Genomic DNA, 23597 nt, shown 5'->3' with positions numbered 1-23597 from the left:
CCATGTCTGCATGGATTTCCTCTAAGTGCTCCAGTTCCCTCTCACAGTCCAAAGATGTGCAGGTTAGGTGGATTGGCCATGCTAAATTGCTCCTTGTGTTCCAAGATGTGTTGGTTAGGGGGATTAGCGGGGCAAATACATGGGGTTACAGAGAGAGGGCCTGGGTAAAATGTTCCGTGGGAGATTCAGTGCACTCAGTGGGCCAAATTATCTCCTTCTGCAGTGACTTCTATGATATGTGACTCCAGTATGGTTGGTTCTAAACTGACCTTTGAAGTTGCTCAGTTGTAGAAACCAGTCTACCATGACCTTGTACTAATGACAAATAAATACCAGCCTTGCTCACAGACCAAAATCTAAATAATACACCCTCTTATCTCGTTGTGGAGATAGTTTATATAACTCATCTTTAAATTCCATTGTGTCATCAAACATGTCTATGAAGCAAAGCAAGAATTGTCTCAATTTCTAAGTATCTTCTGTTAAATGTAAAGCAAATGTAATTACCAAAATTGCCCTCGGAAAATTGTTAACTTTTAAAATGTAGAATGTACTACCTCACACAAATCAACAATCTGTCTTATCACTCTCAGACATTTTGTTCCGCTCTGTCGCCAAAGGCAATGAGTTGGAATTCATGTTTTTAAATACAAACACAAAAAAAAGTTCTTACTTGGTACAATAATCCTGAAACTTTAATGATTGTTTTATTTTTTAGCCACTGTTTCTATTTGTATAAGGCTGCATTCACAGTGTAAATTAACAGCCAGTGCTGAATTTTTTTTATATATGTTGCCAAAACCTGAAACCCACTAAATCGGGATTCGGGTTCAAGCTTGACACTGTTACGCCAGGAAATCGCAGCCCCCCCCGCCCCCCACCCCGTTCCAATCCAATGTGAGGTTGATTCAGAATACTGCCGGGATCCGGTCAGTAAACACGACCTCCAGCTAACACAGTGCAAACACCTTGGCCGGAATTTTACCACCTCGCCCACCCCAGAATCGAGACGGGCGAGGCTCACAGAACGGAATTCTCCATTGGCCTTGGACGGGATTTTACGATCGAGGTCGTAAAAATTAGGAATGGGGTTGAGTATGCTTAGATTTTAAGGAATCTCATATTGTGAGGGCATTGGGAAGAGGTTAGAAACCCATCCCCTTGCCAAGTGATCCATTCTACTTCTGACCTATTGTAATTGCATTGGACAATCTCGTTCTCCATCAAAATATTACCAATCAAATTCCCATATGTCAATATTGTACAGCATTGGGAATTCTATCTCATTTCTCTCTCTCACAAACACACTCTCAGACACACACACACACTCAATCCAATTCCTCGGTGAACTAAACATTATAGGATACACCTGCACCTATAAGATTGGAGCTGAGGTTTGATGTGGTAAAGGAACGGAACTAGCTGTGCATACCAGTTCCAGTACAAAGGTAGAAGATGTGTTCACTCTGAGTTGAGACAACTCAGTCTTTGCTAGCCGTGTGCTGTTAATTTCTGGGCCACAGGTAAGATCTGATGGATGAATCGTATAAACCCGACAGGAAAAAAATCAGGTCAGGATTCTGGACTGCGATGAAAAGTAAAAGATTTGTCTTCATTTAGCGTCTCATTTACTCGCTCGGGGAAAGACTCACTGTGTTTCCCCAGCCAGGGAATTGCTTCGTTGTTCGACTGTGTGCTAGGTCCCTGGCGTGGCGCTTTGGAAGAAAAATTTCCCGTTCAGTGGGGAATGAGATTTGTTGTAAAATTATCCCTGCTATTTTTCCGAGTTGCATGCTCGCAGTTTTCCGATTGACAGCTGACAAGAACTGAACTGAAATTCTCTTCTAAAGTTGTGTGTGTGTGTGTGATTTTTTAAGTTTGCGATGAATTGGAGTTTGCCCTCATTAGGTTTCTCTGCTGTCCATATCCACATTCCTACAACTCGCCCCTCCGCCTTTCCCAGTGCTGTATCCATATAAATCTTACAAAACGGGAAGGCGGGATTGAGTTGGATGATCAGCCATGATCGTAATGAATGGCGGAACAGCTTCGAAGGGCCGAATAGCCCCCTCCGCCTCCTCCTATTTTCTGTATTTCTTTGTCTCAGATTTGAACGGAGAGATTTTATGGAAATGCAGACCCAAGGATTTTACAGAGGAAAGATTCGGATTGTGGATAGCTGGAAATTTTCATTTCCGCCCTGTAATCAGATGTAATCGTGTGTTAATGTGTGTTGACTGACATGTGTGTAATCATGTGTTAACATGTGCAATCATGTGGTAACATGTGTAGCTGTGTGTTATTTTATGTTAACATGTGTAAGCATGTGTAATTGTGCATTATCGTGTAAATGTAACCGTGTGTCAACATGTGAAATTATGTGTTGTCATATGTTAACATATGTAATTGTGTGTCATTGTGTGTTAACATGTCTCATCATGTGTTATATTTGTAATTATGTGTTAACATATGCGATTTTGTGTTATTATGTGTTAACATATGTAATTGTGTGCTATTGTGTGTTAACATGTGTAATGTTGTGTCATTGTGTATTAGCATGTGTCATCATGTGTTAACGTGCGTAATTATGTGTGAACATGTGTAATTGTGTGTTAGCATGTATAATTAATGTGTGTGTGTGTTTTGTGATGTGTGTGATTTTTCTATTGAGATTTGATCCTTCCAATGACTCCTGGCTGCTCTCCCACCTTCTGTCCTCCATAACTTGAGGTCATCTAAAATACTGCTGCCCTTCTTAACTCACACTATGTCCTGTTCCCCATCCCCCTCCCCTACCGTGTCTCCCAGTCAAGCAACCTCTTGGTTTTAAAATTCTTCTCCTTGTTTTCAGATGTCTCCATAGTTTCACACCGCCCTATCTCTATAACCTCTTCCAACCCCACAACTCTCTGGGATATCTGTGCTTCTTGATTCAAGTTTCTTGAAAATCCTTTCCCCCAGCACTAGCACTGCCTTCAGTTGCCTCAGACCCAAGGTCTGGAAATCCCTCCCTAAACCTCTCTGCCTCTCTATCTTTCTTTTCTTCTTTAAGGCACTCTCTAGAACCTGCCTCTTTACCAAGCTTCAGGGCATCTAAGACAATTCTGCTCATGTGGTGTCATTCTTTGTTTTAGCACTTTGTGAGGTGTTTTGGGACTATTTATTACTTTCAAAGTGCTGTAAAAATATAAGTTACTGTCCTTATTTTGTGCGTAGGTACATGTAACTTGGGATAGGGTGGGTATTTACATTAGTGTGTGTATATGTGTGTACATTGTGTGCTTTGTATCTTTATGGGTGCATTGTGTATACATATATGCACATGTGTTGTGTGTTATGTGTGCATTTTATATACTATGTATGCATACATGCATGTGTTGTGTGTTGTGTGTGCATTTGTGTGCATGTTGTATACTGTGTGTGTACATGTATGCTTGTGTGTTGTGTGCTATGTGTGCATGTGAGTGCTGTGTGTGCATATATGTGTATGTGCTGTGTGTGCATATGTATTGTGTGTTGTGTATTTACGTGCTGTGCATGTATTTATGCATGTGTGTGTGTGTATGTTGGGGGAGTCCACAAGATGTCAGGGATAGAATTGGAATTTTCAACCAAGACTATAAATTTGTGATCTGTGAGGTGTGTTAGGAGATTCAACTATAGTTTAATAAGTGACCAAATCTAACATTAAAGCAAAGCAACAGATTTTAGGAACCACCTCTAACTCCTAAAAAAAAGGCAACTATATTTGGGAACTAACCTTAATCTTAAAATGAGGTGACTGATTTATCTAGCCCTAATCTTAACTGAAATGGTGCAATCACTCCTTGTAAATCTTAAAGCTGAAAAACTGTGACTAATTTTCTTACTCTGAGAATATCGTTGCTGCATTGCTGCACGTTTATAATATCTCAAAGAACAGAAGGCCATCACTCAGCCCATTGTACCTGTGTGTACTCCATGAGAGAGCTCGGCAATTAGTTCCACTTCCTCTGATTATTCTGCACTTCTTTCATGTTGCAGTATTTATTAAACCTGCTCCCACCACCCTTTTCAGCCAATGCATTCCAGACCACAACCAATCCAGTGGAAAGCAACTTTTTTCTTAATCCCCCTTTCATCCATTTGCCAATTATTGTAACCCTGTGTTCATTGACTGCTGGCTGACCCTCCTTTACTTATTATTTTTACTTACCATCTACCTTAATCAGAAACATTCATAATTTTGAACACCTCTATTAAATCGCTCCTTAAATTCTGCAAGCTCCAAATGCAAGTATGAGTACATATGCCACATTTAACCTTAAACAAGGCATTTTTTCTGTTGACCCTATTCATAATAGGAAGTGTGTCTATGTCAATACGTGTCATTGAGTGTGCCAATATACATCAATTGGTGTGTCACATGTGTGCGTGTGTGTGGTTATCAACGTGCATTGGTGGATGTCAGTATGTATCAGTGAGTTGGTCATTGCATGTACATCAATGGGTGTAATACTGAGTGTCAGTACATAAGTGTCAGCATATGTGAATATCAGTATGTATCAGTGAATGTACCATTGTGTGTGTGTGTGCATGTGTGTGTATATCAGTGTATATGGATGAGTGCTAGTGTATGTGTGTCAGTATGGATCAATAGGTTTTGTCATTATGTATATGTGTCAGTATATGTTGGGGGGTCTGTGTGTGTGTTTGTGTGTGTGTCAGTTTATGTTGGTGACTATCTGTGTGTGCATGTGTACGTGTGTCAATGAGCCTGTATCAGTGTGCATGTGTACCAGCAAATATCAGTACCTGTGAAATTATGTTTGTGTGTGCGCCAACGTGTCTCAGTCAGTGACTATGTGTGTTTCAATACAAGTATTAGCTCGTGAATCAGACAGCCGGTCCAATTCGCTCTGTAACCTGGAAACCTGATGCTAAGAACGGTTGTCCAAATAGTAAACATCTCAATAGATTATTATGATGATTATGGGTAATTCCTGAGACGAGTGTAAAGTGCAATGATATTAGTACTCTTGCGACTTTGAAATCATCCTAACAAAGCTAACGGAAATTGACTTGCTCTGACCACTGGATTGGTGAAACGGAAGAGCTTTGAATCAGAATTACATATATCATCAATGCTGATACTGGACCAGAAACTGACCAAAATATCGACTGAAATTGACAAGATTGTCAATAACCAAGTTATATTTTACACAATATTACCTAGAACATATCCTGGAAGACACGATTATTTCTTTACCAAAATAATGCATGACAATTTTTCTGTTTTAAACAATTTAACCATTGATTTGAAGGCTAATTCGCGGCCAACTCGTTAAGTAACCTTACTCTGTCTGCACATATCTTATTAATAATTCTTGGGATGTGAGTGTCATTGTCAGGACCCATCTTCTCTCCTTCTCAGCCTGTCGTGGTTTGATTACAACTGAGCGGCTAGCTAGGTTAGTGTGGACATTGGACTCACATACTGGCTAACAAAATCATAGATTTCCTACCCAAAAGTGCCATTAGTGAGCCTGATGTGTTTTTGGTTAAGCGGATACTATCCTGCCTTCAAACAAATTCAGCAATATGGCCATTGACAACTTATATATATCTAATATATAAAATACATATATATATAAATTTTATATATATATGTATGTATGTTGTCGATGGCCATATTACCTGACCAATAATCTAGATGACCCTTTAAACTACTTAAAAGTTTCCAAGGGTCATTATCTGCCAAAATTTCATGAAGGCGCAGAAGGAATATGAGCTTTGACAAAGGGTCATCTGGACTCGAAAAGTCAGCTCTTTTCCCTCCTTATAGGGGCTGCCAGACCTGATGAGACTTTCCAGCGTTTTCTCTTTCGGTTTCAGCTTCCAGCATCCGCAGTAATTTGCTTTTATTAAGGAATTTGAGTGGTGGATGCACGAGAGAAACTTCCCTGTTTCTGAGCCACAGGCACCTGGTTCAAGCCCTTGATGGGCAAGGAAGGTGCGATCGTAACGTGGTCAAACGGGTTGAGTGTCAACCTGCAAAGTCTTTCCAACGCACCTGAAGGAGAGGGAATCCCCTCGAAAGCTAGTGAGTTTACTATCAAATAAATCGGTTGGACTAAAACCTGGTGTTGTCAGACTGTTTTCTGTGTTTCCAACGCACGCCAGGCTTGATGTGGAGAGGTGCCCCTCAAGCTCCGTCATAAGGATAAATTTTAAGGAACGACTTGGAGCAGATGTGAAGAGGTTTGTGAGGAAGTTCCACTCCTTTAGCGGACCCTGAAACTGACCATTGTGCCTGATCTGATATTTTAAATTAATTTTGGGGACCTAGTTGTCTCATTTTATGTCTGTGTTTTGCAAAGATTTGCATTCGATTACCCACTGCAATTATTTGTACCCCAGGCATTCTGATTTGTATTCCGCTATGCAAAGAACATCTAATTCTGGAAATGTGTCATGTTAATTTCGGCCTGAGGAGGACAATATGCCTCTTGTGTGGTGTTTTAATGTGAGTCTCTCACAGTAAACAATGAGTCCACTTTACTGTTGAATTTAAAACGGGAGTGAGGAATCCGCCCTAGAAACCAACTCTACAAACAGTTAGCCGTTCAGAAAGTGAATCATGTCCAAGTAATACCAATAGCGTGGAAAGGTGATGACAGTTGGTGAGAATTGGTTGTAGACAGGCAATCAGTGTGAGGTTCCGAATTGATTCTGAAAGGTGTGGTTTAACGATTTTAGTTCCAGCAGCTGCCGCGTTTGGTTTTGGGAACAGATGGCACCGCTGACCCAAACAAGGAAGTCACAGCAAAACAATATCGTGAATGTAAAACGTTAAATTGTTCAGCTCCACAAGTCGGGATTGCATTGTGTCGATCGCATACAATTATTTTGGAGTTATTTCTCAAAGCCTTAGCTTCTTAAAAGTAATGTAAGTCGCTTCCCTAGTTACAAAAATTGCAGTAGTGTAATTGCTCTCTTCTTCTCACACTCACACATATTCACACTCACTGGTCTAATCGCTCTCTCTCACACACGCACACGGGTCTAATTGCTCTCTCTCTCACCCACACACACACACACATTCACTGATCTAATTGCTCTCCCTCTCACATTTCACTAGCGCAATTGCTCACACACACACACAGTTTGCACTGATATAGTTTCTCTCTTTCTCTCTCTCACATTCTCCCTCACACCCACATCGCACTGGTATAGTTTCTCTCATTTGGTATTGGTGTAATTGTTCTCTCTCACACACACACGTATCTTGTTTTTGACCAAATCGGCAGAATTGAACTTGTCTGTGGCGTTTTGAAACCTTTGTTCAACATTCAGAGAGAGGGAGTTAATGAAGAGCCATGAACTTCTTCTGTGTCCATTCCAAAAAACAGTTCTCCCAACTCTACTGAAAATGAGGTTCTGACCCCTCTCTGTAAAACCTCTTGAGAGGAAGGTGGAAAAGATTTAGATGATCACACAAATACTTTTACTTGGATCTAAACAAAATTAGCAGGGGAGGTGCAAGTCTTAAAATGCAAATCACAAGAAAGCGGGTTCGGCTAATGTCTGCCTTCCCCCACAGCTCGGTAGCTTTATCCCCACGGCTAGCCTGGCGCGCTTGTTTATTAGGGACTGTTGCGATAGTCATTTACTAAACGGATAGTTTAAATTGGATATGTGCGCAAAACAACGTCCTGGTTTAAGAATCCAGCTGGCTGTCTTGCATTTGTTGTCCTCCTTGTATTATTTACTGTGAATTTCGTTTCTTATTTAGCAAAAAGATTGAGATCTAATCAAGCAATTTCAGTGACTAGCAAAAGATTTGATAATCCCGTAATCTCTGATTTTTAGAAAACTGCCAATTTTCAGACATTGATTTTGTTAACTGTCGTTTTTATGCGGGACTATTGTGTTTCTTATTTTGCATTTAATGTATTTACGTGTGTACATTTAAAAAATACATTTCTATCGAAGAAACGGATTCTAGCACGAATATCTGAAAAAGCAATAAATATCGGATAAAAGCAAATTAGTGCGGATGCTGGAATCTGAAACCAAAAGAGAAAATGCTGGAAAATCTCAGCAGCTCTGGCAGCGACTGTAAGGAGAGAAAAGAGCTGACATTTTGAGTCCAGATGACCCTTTGTCAAAGCAATTGACGACGAAAGCAATGAAATAGCAATCCCTCTCATTGCATCCCCGCTATCTCGCGAGGTGCCTAGTAATCCATCTCCCCGTTTGTCCACAAATAATCCCCACACACCAACAATTTGAACGATTTAATCTTTGTAAATTCGAGCACTTTGATCTTCCCCAATCTGAGTACGTGGACAGTGTGATGTCCGAGCATCTTTCGCTGAACTAAGACTATCTTGAAAACCACTTTCAATAATTGTCTTTCCGGATTGTCCAAAAACCTAGTCTTGGTTTTGGGAGTGGGACTGTGGTTTTTCCTGGTGCCTTCTCAAAAAAAGATTTTTTTTTGTGTCTGCCTTTCCCGACACGGTGTGTACCAGGTTCAATCGAAACTCAAACGCAGTAGGCGCATTCTGCATTCCACCTCAATAAGATCCCCAACGCAGAACGACCTTCATTCGATCTGAACTTTTTATTGTAAATTACTGATGAAAAATCTGCAGATTGCCTCCAGGTCTAACCATACAGACAGATGGGGAGGGATGTGAGTGCCACAACATTACATGCACACATTACATCATTGCTATACTAGATTGCTAATGCAAGTTTTTTTTACTGGGCAGTTATCAGGAAAGTAAGACGACCGTTCAATCTTTTAGTCAGTATAATACTTGGCCCTCCAATAGAAACAGAAAACGCTGGATAAACTTAGCAGGTTTAAAGTTTACTTCTTAGTCACAAGTAGGCTTACATTCACACTGTAATGAAAAAAAAACTGTGAAAGTCGCCACACTCCGGCGCCTGTTTGGGTACATTGAGGGAGAATTTAGCACCTAACCAGCACATCTTTGGAAGAAACCCACGCAGAGACGGGGAGAACGTGTAGATCCATACAGACAGTGACCCAAACCAGGAATCAAACCTGGGTCCCTAGCGCTGTGAAGCAGCAGTGCTAACCAGTCTGCCACCGTGTTTAACAGCGTCTGTGGAGAGAGACAGGGTTTCAAATCTTTTGTGGAGACAGCTTAGTCCAAAGTGACACTTCTTCAGACACTGATGAGGAGGGGTGCGAAAAAGTCGTATTCAATTCGGAACTTTTAACTCTGTCTCTCTCCACAGACGCTGCCAGTCCCGCTGAGTTTATGCAGCATTTTCTGTGTTTTTTTATTTCAGATTTCCCGAATCAGCAGTACTTTGCTGTTAATACTCGAGATGTTTACCTGTGTTTATTCTCCCCCAGTACTGCAGAGTTCTGCTTTTCACTAAGAGCTTTTCGCTAAATTTATGTTGCGCCTGGAGATGGCGAGATATTGAAAGGGCAGGTGGATGTAGGAAGAATATCGCCGCAATTTCTCTTTCTGCCCCCTCATTGCTGGAGTTTCCTCAAGGACCTGTCCTTAGCCTTGTCTCTTCCTCAGCCGCAGCCCGCCGCTCAGTGACCGCCAGAGTTACAGGGTCCCTTTCCATGTGTATGCTGCTGACAGCTCTATCTGCCCAGCGCATCCCTGGACCATTTTGCGATGTCCTCGCTAATCAAGTCACAAATGAATCAACATTACAAGCTGGATTGTCAAAGATCTCCCTAAATCCCTTGTCACTGACCATCTCTCTCTCTCTCTCTGGCCGAATTTTCCGGCTAAATTCGCCTGCCCCCATCCATGACCCCCGGCTGCCTTCATTAACTCAAACTGAGTTTTAATCCCTTGCCTCGCCCCCAAGTTCCGTGGACTCAACCTGTCCAAACTCCAGCCACTTCCTCCAGCCGTGGACCCACTGGGAGTCTGTGTGGTCCCCCCTTTGCCCGTGTTGTGATCTTGTCCCTTTGGCGATTCTTTCCGTCTCCGCCGTTAAGAAAAGAAAAACACTCTCAAGGTTTAATTTCCTGACCAAATTTTGGATCAGCCCTCTTTCTCCATCCTTCCCTTTGCTCCTTCTATTTCTGCGAAGCCTCTCGCCATAGCTTCACCGTGTTTATAAATGTGATAAATGAATGCAAGTTGTTACAAACGGATCTTTCACAATATTATGCAGTGGACAGATTAATGGTCTTCATAATATAATTGAATCAGATGCTGCGATCTGCAAGGTGTAGCATTTGTGAATGATTTAGATGAACGGCGCTCAGGGGGTAGTGAACGCTAACTGCGGATCAATCATTCGCTTGGCGGGTTCAGAGACAGGAGCTAACTTGCTGGGTCAAACCTAAGTCAGGTCAGATCAAGTTCAACCCCAGTCGGTTTCGTAATAACCCACAAATAAAATCCACCTCCGAGCAGGGCTTGCAGATTCCTCCCTTAACAACAAAAAACAGTTCATTTGAGTGTCTTTTGCACTTCGTTTCGTGATTTTATAAAAGTGTGCATTTTAGTATTCATACAAATAAGATGAATGAATTATAAACTCTCTGACCAGTTGCTGATCTTTAGTATCGATTGGATGGCACTGCTGCCTCACAGCGCCAGGGATCCGGGTTCAAATCTAGCCTTGGGTCACCGTCCGTGTAGAGTTTGCACATTCTCTCTGTGTGGGTTTCCTCCCACTCTCCAAAGATTTGATTTATTATTGTCACATGTATTAGTATACAGTGAAAAGTATTGTTTCTTGCACGCTATACAGACAAAGCATACCATTCATAGAGAAGAGAAGGAGAGGGTGCAGAATGTAGTGTTACAGTTATAGTTGGGTGTAGAGAAAGATTACTTAATATATAGTCGGTCCATTCAAAAGTCTGGTGGGAGCAGGGAAGAAGCTGTTCTTGAGCCGTTTGGGGCATGACCTCAGACTTTTGTATCTTTTTCCCCGGAGGGAAGAAGGTGGAAGAAAGTATGTGCAGGTTAAGTGGATTGGCCACGGTAAATTGCCCCTTAGTGTCCCAAGATGTGTGGGTTAGATGGATTAGCCATGGCAAATATATGGGGTCACGGAGATCAGGTGGGGGAGAGGGACTGGGTAAGATATTCAGTCAGAGAGAGACAGTGCAGGCTTGATGGACGGAATGGCCTCCTTCTGCGCTGGAGGGATTTTATGATTCTTGCCTCTCTGCATTCAGGCAAAGTCAGGCTGGATACAGTATTCCCTGAGAATTCATAGGAAAACCCCACCAGCAGCAGCACCAACCAACCCCTCCCTTCTTCAATAACATGCCCTGTGATAGTTTGCAAAGGGCCAGGCCCCTTTGTGACTAAAATTTTGTGTGGGACATGGAGTCATATGTTCAAAGAAAGGACTTGTCGCAGCCTATGGTCATTTGGGGCTATGGCCACTTTACTTAACGAGTCTCTCAAAAAAGTGCCAAAGTTCTTTTAAAAAAGATGGATTATGTTTGTATCATCTCTCTTTTTTTAAAAAAAGTAAGCAACACTTCTGTTAACCTGGAGCAAGAGATCTTGGTTGTTACTAAATCGGTTAATATAAGCCCTGCTCCTTAAACAGATTCAATGAACAGAAAGAAATATTTACATTTACATGAAGTGAATTTGATTTGATTTATTATTGTCACATGTATTGGTATACAGCAAAAAGTATTGCTTCTTGCATGCTATAGCCAAAGCATACCATTCATAGAGTACACAGAGAAGGAAAGGAGAGGGTGCAGAATATAGTGTTACAGTCATAGCTAAGGTGTAGAGATAGATCAGCATAATATATGTAGGTCCATTCAAAAGTCCGACAAGAAGGTTGTTTTAATTTTATAGGTTAAAGTTTAAAGTTTATTTTTCAGTGTCAAAAGTAAGCTTACATTAACCATGCAATGAAGTTACTGTGAAAATCTTCTAGTTGCCACGCTCCGGCACCTGTTCAGGTACAATGAGGGAGAATTCTGCATGGCCAATGCATCTAATCAGCAGGTTTTTCAGATTGGTATATGATCTCAAACTTTTGTATCACTTTTTCAAGGGAAGAAGGTGGAAGAGAGTATGTCTGGGATGTGTGATTATTTATTTATTTGTTTGTTTATTTCCTTTTTAGTGTCACAAGTAGGCTTATATTGCAATGAAGTTACTGTGAAAATCCCCTAGTCACTACACTCTGGTGCCTGTTCGGGTACACTGAGGGAGAATTTAGCAAGGCCAATGCATCCAGGAACACTTGAAGTGGTATTGAAAGAGAAAATTCTGGAAAATCTCAACAGGTCTGGAAAGGAGAGAAGAGTGGACGATTCGAGTCCAGATGACCCTTTGTCAAAACTGTACAAAATCAGCAATAATTTGCTTTTTTTTTACAATTGTATTGGTGTTTCCCAGACGTTGGTATTGAGACCCTTGTTTCTCCAGATATGTATTACTGATTTAAATCTTGGTGTGCAGGGGATAATTACAAAGCTTGCAGAACCCACAACATTTTGAAGTATGTTGACTGTTTGGATGTAACAGGGACACAAGGTATGCTGACAGAATCATAAAATCCCAATAGTGTAGAAGGAGGCCATTCAGCCCATCGAGTCTGCACCTTCCACAATGATGCACTGACCACAATCCCACCCAGGTCCCATCCCTATAACCCCTTGCGTTTACCCTAGCTAGTCCCGCTGACACTAAAGGGTAACTTAGCATAGCCAATCCACCTAACCCACACATCTTTGGATGGATCGATCGGGTACCTCTGCAGGCTTTGTGCTCTGCAAAACTGCAGCAGTCAGTGGAAGCGAAGATGAAACACCTTTGGCCACCTCCCCCATTCCCGGCGGGTGTCAGGAATGTCAGTTAGAGTTCTTGGTTGGCTGTTTGTGGTTTCTCTGTGAGGTTGGAGCTTGGTGCCGAGTCACAGTCTGGGAGGAGCCAGCTCTGGCCCCGCGGTAAAAAAGAGCAACTCCTCAAACATTGGGAGCCAGAACAGAATGAAGAGGGAGAGAAGCCGAGGTCAGCCCAGATCAGCCTGAAAAGTGGAACTTGCCAGCGGTGCCCGGTCCCTCTGTGTGTGTGTGTGTGTGTGTGTGTCCCAGGGTTCACCCCCCCCAGTCAAACCCTGTCCTGGAAGCGGCGCCTCTCTTCGCAGCCACCCCACCCCCTGTCATTTTCGGGGAAGTTTGGTTTCCCCACTTTGAAATCGTTGCCAGAATTCCGCACCATTCTTCTACAACAACTCGCCGAGGCTTCACAGAGCAAGGAGGGAAAGTGGAAACTTCCCTCCCTCCCCGCACCTCCCCACCTGCAGGTAGGCAGCGAGTTTCCTCTCGCCCAGGTCCGGCCCCACAACGCGGAAGACATTGGCAGGCGTTTAGAATCGATGCTTCATTCGAGTGAGCCCGACGCGTGTGGGGGGAGGGGAGGGGGGAAAAGTGCCAACACCGGGGCACTGACTACTGCTGGAGGAGGGTGGGAGGGAGCGGACCAACGGTACCTCGCCCAGGTATCCAGCGGTGGGCTTTGAGTCAGTGGCCGGGCGGTGGCTGAGAGAGAGACAACTCCCCATCTGCTGCCACGCTCCTGTGGGAGTCACGGGACAGTGAGCAGTGACTCCGGCTGCTTTCGTCCTCATCCCTCCAGGGCTTAATTTCAGTTTCCACGCTGAAAGAGATGCCGGCGTTGGACTGGGGTAAACACAGTAAGAAGCCTGGTGCTGTGAGGCTTCTTACTGAATTGGAAGAAAGGCAGAAAATGCTGGAAACACAGTTGGCATCTGTGGAGAGAGAAACACTGTTAACGTTTCAGGTTCATGACCTTTCCTCAATGGTTTCTTAATATTTTAGTGATTAACTAAGTTGAGATTCATCATAGTTCAGGAAAACGTGATCGCTTGATGTGTCTATGTATGTCTGTGATTGTGCATGTATGAGTGTTTGTGTGTAGTTATGTCTGTATGTGTGTATCTGTGTGTGTGTGTGTCTGTATGTGTATCTCTGTGTGTGATTCTACCAAATGTTTCCTGTGGTTACAGCAGGTTAATAAGAGCCGACTCTTTATCTATGTTCATACTTAAGGGAAATAATTCCATTTGGAAATCTTACAAAGCAGAATTTGAACTTCATTTAATTCGAAGAAATTCTGCTTTGCTAACATGATAGTTGGGTAAACACACACACACATATAGACATACACACAGACACACACGCATGTACACACACACACATGCACACAGATACACATACATAGACACACACAAACACATACAGACACACACACACATAGACTCACACACACAGACACATACTCAAACACACTCGCTCACAGATACATATACACACAGACACACACTCACAAACACATATACACTCTCAAATAGACACACACATACAGACGCATACGGACACACAGATACACACACCCTTAAACACACAGATACACATACTCACACAAACATACCACACACTCATCCCTCACACACTCATACACACTCACACAGGCAACTGGAGCAGGAGGACGGGATTTTATGGGTTTCTGTCATCTATAAGTTTCATATAAAATAAATCATTTGCATCGCACTTTTATAGTTAATTACATTAGGGCTCAGGGACACCCATAAGGATGAAACCAGTAGAAGGACAGACGAGATATACAGGAAGTAATGATTAGGCAATGTTTGGATTGAGTTTTACAATCCTGCAGAATGCATGCGAAGGGGAATAAAAATGAGAGAAATTGTAGTGGGTTAGGAGAGTTGTGGGTGGCCACTGACTGTCCAAACTTTGTGAACTTTGACAAAGGGTCATCTGGACTTGAAACGTCAGCTCTTTTCTCTCCTTACAGATGCTGCCAGGGCTGCTGAGATTTTCCAGCATTTTCTGTTTTGGATAATAAATTTTGAATTGAACGCTGTGCAGATATTGGTTTACACAGTGGTTGCTTTGCGTGTATTTTCCTTTCATTTCCCCCCGTTAGTTTAAGACAGGGTTAGAGATAGAGGCACTACCTGATTGATTGGAATCCCTGCCAAGTGCGATGAACAGACAGAAGCGACGGAGTTGGGGAGTTCGGAAGCTTACATTATTGTTGAGTTTGTAGTTAACGCCGCATTGAATAGGCCGAATATTTTAACAGTGAGACTGTGTTAATTTCACAAGGCGCCCGGAGCGCTCGCTGTGGGGTGAGTGAAGTCGCTAACTGCTTGGAATGACATTTCTGACACTGCGCTGAAGAATGTAGGAATTAAATTCAGCAGCCTTTGAGGAGTTATTGAACTCAATGTCGCAAAAAAAATTCTGAAAAAAGAAGTGGTTCCTGAAGATGACACGTTATTGCGAGAGTCTCTTGTTATAATCTTCCAAAGTGTCTGACCACAGATTAAACACTCAGGTCCAACGCGTGTGTTATGACCAAAATTATCTTTAATGAGAAGGGCAGCCAACGGTACAACTGTCCCCACACCCCCCACTCCGCCCCCCCCCCCCCCCCCCACTGCCAAATTTGTCTTGGAGTCTAAAAGGTGGTAATGGAATGGATGTAAAGGTGACCGAGTCTCAATGGGGGTGGGTACAATTTGAGATGAATTGAGAAGATGGCGCTAATGATACCCGACTAATAATGCAGCAGACATGGGCTTATATAGAAGCAAAATACCGCGGGTGCTGGAAGCTGAAACAGAAAATGCTGGAAAACCCCAGCGGGTCTGGGGAGAGAGAATGGAGCCAACGTTTCGAGTCTGGGTGATCATTGAAGGGTCATCCAGACTGGAAACGTTGGCTCTATTCTCTCTCCATAGATGCTGAGACCTGGGCTAATGTTCTGCCGATGTGGGTTCTAATCACATCCATATTCGAATTCAATTAATTATTTTTTTAAATCTGGACCTGAAGGCAGATGTCAACAGCGAGAATTTGAGAGATTTATAGGGGACCGTCATTAAAACATTGATCTTTTCTTTACAAGACTAGAACAAATTGGAAGTTAAGTTTGAGTAAGGATTTCATATTGCATTTAGAAGGTGCTCTTTCCTGCCTGTTGTGTGAATAACATAGCTGCATTAGTATATTTAAGTGATAAAATTTTGACATAAGTAGTATTTTTGGAGAGACTGAGGATTTACCCCAAATCTCAGATCCTGGGGAAGTGTGAATTGGAGTAGGGGCGGTGTGGTGAGTGTTGACTTCAGCTCATTGAGATCCAGGAGGAGCAGGCAGAGGCGAGCTGTGTTAGCTTTGAAAGAACAAAACACAATTGTTCCAAACGCCCCAGTAGTCTCGGAAAGACAGACACACAGAGAGTATAATCAGGCAACAAACCCTTTCTTGTCTACTCTCCAGAAGTGCGAGAAAGTTCTCCAAACCCATGCGGGGTAGCAATCCGTTTTGACACTAACAAATGGTTAATCTCCGCTCACACATATTCATCGGGACAAGCTGGACCATAACAGTTGATCAATTTTGCTAGACTTCTTATACATTTCTGATAAATAATGTTTGTTATAAATCTGAAGCCTATTGGGATATTAAACTCTAGAAGTTTTAAGTTTGGATTAAAGCAAATTACTGCGGGTGCGGGAATCTGAAACCAAAAGAGAAAAAGCTGGAAAATCTCAGCAGGTCTGGCAGCATCTGTAAGGAGAGAAAAGGGCTGACTTTTCGAGTCCAGATGACCCTTTGTCAAAGTTTTAAGTTTATTTGTTAGTGTCATAAGAAGGCTTGCATTAACACTGCAATAGGGGAATTTCACAGCACCTTCATTGCAATATTACTGTAGACCTTACTTGTGACTAATAAATAAATAAACTATTATGAAAATAAACTGAAGTTACTGTGAAAATCCCTAGTCGCCACACTCTGGCGCCTGTTCAGGTACAGTGAGGGAAAATTTAGCATGGTCAATACATCTAACCTGCACATCTTTGGGACTGTGGGAGGAAACCAGGACACTGGAGGAAACCCATGCAGACACGGGGAGAACGTGCAGACTCCGCACAGATAGTGACCCAAGCTGGGAATTGAACCCCAGTGCCTGGCGCTGTGAGGCAGCAGTGCTCATCACTGTGACACAGAGCCACCTAATTTCCAAAATTACAACATTCTACTAGTTTTGTGCATCAAACTGGGAACTGGGTGTTTTATTGTTATGGACATCCTTCTCAGCCTTTATCATTAGTATTTACATTCCATTTGTCCAATTACAGCCTCCCCCCCCCCAACATACGCGCACACACACACACACACACACACCCTCATTGTATAAATCTTGTCCAATTTTCCCTCTCTCTGAGGAAGGGTCATCTAGACTCAAAACATTGGCTCCATTCTCTCTCCACAGATGCTGTCAAACCTGTGAGATTTTCTGTTTCAGATTCCAGCATCTGCAGCATTTTGCCTTTATCCGAGTGGTTTATTACTGATGCATTTTCCCCTTTTTAATAAATACATCTTTTGCCTGTTGTTTGCCACTTCACTCCAATTTCTCCTGCTCCATTAATTAATTTCCTCTTATTAATTGCTCAATGCTCCATCCCACTAAATGAACGAGCTTTGGAAATTAGGCAGGGTGGGGAGGGGCGCGGGGGGACGATCAGTCAATTGGATGTTAGAATAAAGCTGGATTTGGGGATTTGTTCTTGCCTAAGCCAGACAGAACTCCTGAGACTCACAAACTAAATAGGCTGCTGCTGGATGAACATTAGCAGATTGGGCAAATTAGGTTTTCCACTGCACTGCAGGGTTTAAATTGCTACTTCTGTTTGGAGACATATTTCCCTCAATAAATAGGCAATTTGTGCTATTTATCTTGTACCGCTCGTGGAGCATGTAAGATAACCATGTCCTTTTAATGACAGCTCTGCAATTGTGTTCCATTAACCAGCTTGTTTTTAATTTAATGACAGACTGTAGCGCGCACTGATGTTTCATCCCTCCTATTTTGAAACAACGTTGGTCCTTTGCTGTTTGCTAACATGTTCTTTTCTTTACAGTTGGCCTGGACTCTAGGTGAAAATTCCCTCGGCAATGCAAACTGCCACATGGAATAGCCTCGGAGAACAGCAGGCCTCGCCTCTCACACCCAGTTTCAGCTCCTGGAAGTCGCCCGCGCTTCCCAAGAACTTGGGGATAACCACGTCTGGGAGCAGTGCCTTTAGCCCTTCCGTCAACACGACCCCCAACTTCTCTTTTAACAATAAGTATGCTTTACTCAACAGCCCGGGCTTGAAGCCTCAGGATTGTGTCCAGTTCAAACCCAACGTCCAGTCCACAGTTGAATACTTTTCCAACTCCTTGCACCCAGGGGTGGACATGGCTCACTATCACGAGGCTTGGTTCAGACCTCCTCACCAAGGGGCTGCAACTGAGGATGGGAGTCTCCCTGCCACCTGGTGGGACCTACATACCGGGTCGAACTGGATGGATCTTCAGAACACACAGGGTGGTCTCCAAAATTCCACCCACCCTGGTGGTCTTCAGCCTCCTTTAGGGGGCTATGGGTCTGAGCATCAGATCTGCGGCCCCCCAACACACTTGATACAGTCAAGCCAAGTCATGATCAACCAGGATGGATATAAGCAGACAGAGCCCATCCAGGAGCCCCTGGTCTTGAACCAGACGCTGGAAGGATCCAGCAGGGCAAAGAGCACCAGGCGGTCCTTGTCTCGGAGCTCGGCTCAGGGCAGCTGCCGGTGCCCCAACTGCTTGGAGGCGGAGAGATTGGGGACATCCACCGATGGCAACACCAAGAAGAAAGCCCTTCACAACTGCCACATTCCAGGCTGCGGGAAGGCCTACGTAAAGACCTCGCACCTCAAGGCCCACCTGAGGTGGCACAGCGGGGACCGGCCTTTCGTCTGCAACTGGCTCTTCTGCGGGAAGCGCTTCACCCGCTCCGACGAACTCCAGCGGCATCTGCAGACCCACACGGGCTCCAAGAGGTTCTTCTGCCCCATCTGTAACCGGGTCTTCATGAGGACCGACCACCTCACCAAGCACTTGAAAACACACGGGGAAGGTAGCCAGGCGACCAGCAAAGAGGCCAGTGGAGAGGCCAGCAAGTGCAGCTCGGTGCCCGTGCAATCCCAGTCCCCAGGGGACATCCAGAGAGACTGTGAAGGGAAGGGAGTCAACGATGGACTCCCAGTTACTGATAGACAGCAAAATTAAGACTCTGAAGATTTTTTTTTCTTGTTTTGTTAACAAAAAAGCCTAATGTCAGTGTGTGGACTTGTCAACTGCTGTATCTTGTCCTAGGGTGAGATTCTGAAGGAACTTCCTGGAAAAGATTACACTTGTCTCTTATATCATTGAAGGGGCAGTATAGTTTTGAAAAGTTGCTGAGAAAATCAGTGTTCATTTCTTTACAAAACATGAAATGTAATTAGGTCTCCCATTGTAGCTCCCTCCATTTCATAGAGAATCAATAGTCTATTCCCTGAAATGCTCTGTGTAAAGCATTTGCTCTTAGTCTCACACTGCATTCTCTTTGTTACAATTTTAAATTAATGAGCCCTCATCACTGGCTCCCCCACCAGAAGAATATACCCCTTTCCTGTTCATTCCTTTGAAATATTTTGTAATGTCAAGGTAACTCCTTTAAATCTACTTTTCCTTCTCTGTTCCTGTGGAAATATTCCCAGCATTTCAGTCCTCCCCTCATAACTGTAGTTTTCTGGCTCTGGGATCCTCTTGATGAATGTACTTTCTTAAGTACTTGAATGAAAAGTTGGAAGAATGTTTTCTGTCAACTTTTGCTTTCATCGCGAGACAAATGCTCCTGTAATATCCTTGTGTCTGTTTCACTTGCCTTCCTAGTGATGTCCATTGTCAACATTTAAATTATCATTTGAACAAGGATGTACTTAATAGTACAATTTGGAGAATAAGGGGCTATGACTACAGGGGTATTTACATATTGGGCTCACTGCTACTGAACAGCCATTTCTGAAAATGCATTGCACGAGGCACTAGAGTAAGCTACACGCCAGTAATATCTGCTGCAGCATGACTTCTGTAATTTAAAAAAACACATTGGTTCTTATTTTGTTTTTTATTAAGATGTTACAATTTCTGCCCTTCAAAAAGAGGTCTGCTGTTTGCAGAGTTTTGAGATAGTTTGATGTGATAAGGTACTATATAAATGCAAATACCTTTACCAAGTTGCTCCAGCCAGCAGGAATGGATGCAGTAAGGAGGTTTGTGCCATTGGCTCAGCCTAACTAGGGCCTCTTTAATGAAAGGAATTATTCACATCATACCCAGTATATCATTGCAAAACAGCAGAGTTTATTTGTTACAGCCACAGGTTCAAACAATTTAAAGTAAAGCTTACTGACGTAATATTAAACAGAACAAACAACTTGAGGACACCCAAAGTGGTGGCTTTTGCAATGTTAGATAAGGAGGGAGAGTGGTAAATTAGTTTTTTTTTTAATTTAAAGTACGGTTTTAGTAGTAATCATACAGGTTGCATTTGGACAGTAAATAACGTGCTAGTGATTTTAGTTGTGATGTAGGACTCCGTTAATTGCTAGGATGAAAGCTGCCAATGGCAGACGCACTTCAGGATCTTGCCCTGATGTGAGTAGTATTTTCTTTGCATAGTAAGTGTCTTGAATCAAAGCAGTAATGCGTGAGATAGTAATGGGCTTGATGCCCTTCAATGCACCAAAGAGTAATGTAACATCGAGCAAAGGTGAACTTCAAAACAAAGCCACCATCACAAATTTTAGATAAACACATTTTTTAAACCTTACTGCTATTAGATATGGTTATGTATAATTTTGTCATTTTTTCTCAACAACACCTTTACGTTCATTTTCAACAGTGTTTAGTTTATTCTATGGGCATTAATATAATTTTAAGTTTTGCTTCCTGTGGTAACATTCCACATGGGGGACAAAATCACAAAACATACTACACCTATCAGAAAATATGAAATATTTCACCTTTCGTTGCACTTAAATACAAGGATAAAAACCTCCAGTCAGATCCTAGGGTCATTAGACTGCTGGAATTGATACATTTAATAAATTGTCTCTTTGCATTAAAAATTATGGATATTTATATTTTTAATGTAAATACATAGAATAAATAGAACATTACAGTGACTTGGCCATTTCTTGGATTATTTAATTCTGTGGGAAACATCTGATTATTTACTTGTGAGAGTGATTGCTGTACATTGTTGGTCTTTAGAATCATAAAACCTCTACAGTGTAGAAGGAGGCCATTCAGCCCATCGAGCGTGCACTGACAACAGTCCCACCCAAGCCCTACCCCCTAACTCCATGCATTTGTCCTGGTAATCCTCCTGACACTAAGGGGTAATTTAGGACGACCAATCTGGAAGAAACTGGAGCATCTGGAGGAAACCCACACAGACATGGGGAAAATGTGCAAAACTCCACACGAACAGTTACCCAAGGCTGGAATTGGACCCTAGTGCTATAAGGCAGCAGTGCTAATCACTTTGCCACCATGCTGCCTACCAGGAGTGTGATAAACTAATAGTATTGTGATATCAACCATGATATGAAATGGAGAACGTGAATTGCATGAATTGAAAATCCAGTTTACTCTTTAATAGCCTTGCTTCTAATTGCTGCCTCGCAGCTAATGGTAGCATGATCTTTGAAAGACTGCTTGCTAATCGCACTGCTCTTGTTCACCTTGTCCCAGTACCTATAGCTTAACCCCTGCTCAGCCACCTCCCGATATTTCCATCTCTCTTCCCCACTTACCTTTACCCCACTGGCCCAGACCTGTGTTCAGCAGTTTGCTGGTAAATTCTAGTCTTTAAAAAAATCATTCTTTGGGATTTGGGCTAACAAGAGCAGCATTTATTGTACATTCTTGGTTTCCCTTTGGCACTTGGTGTTAAACCTTCCTGAATCACTGCAGTATGTGGGGTGAAGATATTCTCATAGTGCTATCTGGAATTTCCTTCTAACCCAACAATTATCATTTAACTGTACATGAAAAAGGAATAAAACTCACAAATGCTGGAAAACAAAAATTAATTTAAAAAAATACACATTCTGGAAGTACATAGCAAGTTCATTAGTATCTGTAATGAGAAGCGTAGGTTCATATTTCGGCTATTAATCCTACATCAGAGCTAAGATCAACACCTGAAACTTGTGTTTCTCTCAGTAGAAGTTTTTGGTTCACCAGCATTATTTATTAGTATTTTAATACATATCATTTGTTGCATATCACAATCAAGGAAGTTGTAATAAATGTTAATGAGAAGTGAACAAAGAAAGACGTATTAGTGTAGAAAAAAATTATTTCATTTCAATCAAAATTGAATTACACAGAAAGGGCAACATGCAAACAGGCCATTCAGCCCAATTGGTCCATGCTGGGATGGATGTTCCACCTGAACTTCCTCTCTCCCATTTTCATTTAGCTCAATTGGTCTAATGTTCCATTTCTTTCTCCCTCATGTGTTTACCTAGCCTCCCTCTGAAAATGGGCTTCACAATGCATCATTGAGAAATTCACTTCTCTGATACTGATTTGAGTCACTTAATATAATTATTCCCAGATCTGATGCTGATTGTGATGGTGGCCATGATGTGGAAATGCCAGCGTTGGACTGGGGTGGGCACAGTAGGTAGTCTCACAACACCAGGTTAAATTCGAACAGGTTTATTTGGTAGCACAAGCTTTTGGAGCACTGCCCCTTCATTCAGTGAGTACCTGATGAAGGGGCAGTGCTCTGAAAGTTCGTGCTACCAAATAAACCTGTTGAACTTTAACCTGGTGTTGTGAGACTACTTACCGTGATGGTGGAACATGGAGTTCATGGTGAGAAGTGGTTTTCCACCAATCTGAACCATGGCTATGTTTAAACAGAATTTTAGAATATTTGTGTTGTATGACAAATTTAAAACAAGATCTAAATTGTTCCAACAATTGTCCCAAACTCCTGTATGAAGAGTGTGATTGTCTGGAACCGTGGTATGTGTTACAAATATTAAAGCATATGTTAAAATAACACACTCTCCATCCACTTTAGAAAATGACTGTATATTCTTACAGAAACTAGAATTCTACGCTGTGAAGTACCTACACAATAGGAAACTGAAGTCTTTAATTTAATTAACATTGTCTTCATAATTGACAAAAAAAATAAAGATTTGTTTTCAAATGTTTCACGATGCCTCTGACATGTTTATTCACAGTTTGGATTGTACAACACTATAGAAAAAGAGAGGAGAGACTCCAACTGAGAGCAAGGCTGGTAACTTAAATGCTTGGCATTGATATGGTCCCATACAGATAACAGTATATCTAGATTGATCCAATTCTGTGCTTGGGGTGGAAATTCTGGGTGGATATATTCCAGGGGATTTAATCACATTTCAGTCCAAAGATGAGCAGGTTAGGTGGATTGGCCATGCAAAATTGCCGCTTAGCATCCCAAGATGTGTAGGTTAGGAGGATTAGCGGGATAAATACATAGGGTTACAGGGACAGAGTAAGATACTCTGTTGGACAGTTGATGCAGACCCAATGGGCCAAATGGCCTCCCTCTGCACTGTAGGGATTCTGTATAAAAGCAAATTGCCGCAGACGCTGGAATCTGAAACCAAAAGGGAAAATCTCAGTAGAT

At 42.4% G+C, this 23597-nt stretch overlaps 1 protein-coding gene across 3 annotated transcripts; it reads left to right on the top strand.

Annotated features, from left to right (window-relative positions):
• Window positions 1-1437: 1437 nt before the first annotated feature.
• Window positions 1438-23136, top strand: LOC145359209 (transcription factor Sp8-like). 3 transcript variants are annotated; one of them, XM_080213684.1, is made up of 2 exons: window positions 1438-1523; window positions 17965-23136. In XM_080213684.1, the coding sequence occupies exon 2, from the start codon at window positions 17999-18001 to the stop codon at window positions 19139-19141; it is 1143 nt and encodes a 380-aa protein (XP_080069810.1). In that variant the 5' UTR covers window positions 1438-1523; window positions 17965-17998; the 3' UTR covers window positions 19142-23136. The 3 variants fall into 3 exon arrangements, with proteins under 3 accessions (XP_080069810.1, XP_080069809.1, XP_080069811.1); XM_080213683.1 differs by lacking the exon at window positions 1438-1523 and adding an exon at window positions 13143-13290; XM_080213685.1 differs by lacking the exon at window positions 1438-1523 and adding an exon at window positions 14326-15159.
• Window positions 23137-23597: the final 461 nt, after the last annotated feature.

The sequence above is a fragment of the Carcharhinus amblyrhynchos genome, chromosome 27 (genome assembly GCF_965287045.1).
Source record: "Carcharhinus amblyrhynchos chromosome 27, sCarAmb.v2.hapA, whole genome shotgun sequence".
In the NCBI taxonomy this organism is placed as follows: domain Eukaryota; kingdom Metazoa; phylum Chordata; class Chondrichthyes; order Carcharhiniformes; family Carcharhinidae; genus Carcharhinus; species Carcharhinus amblyrhynchos.
This window is presented reverse-complemented; position numbering and strand designations above follow the sequence as displayed.

Coding starts and splice junctions, on each gene's coding strand:
- LOC145359209 (XM_080213684.1), top strand. CDS start 17,999: ATGCAAACTGCCACATGGAATAGCCTCGGAGAACAGCAGGCCTCGCCT.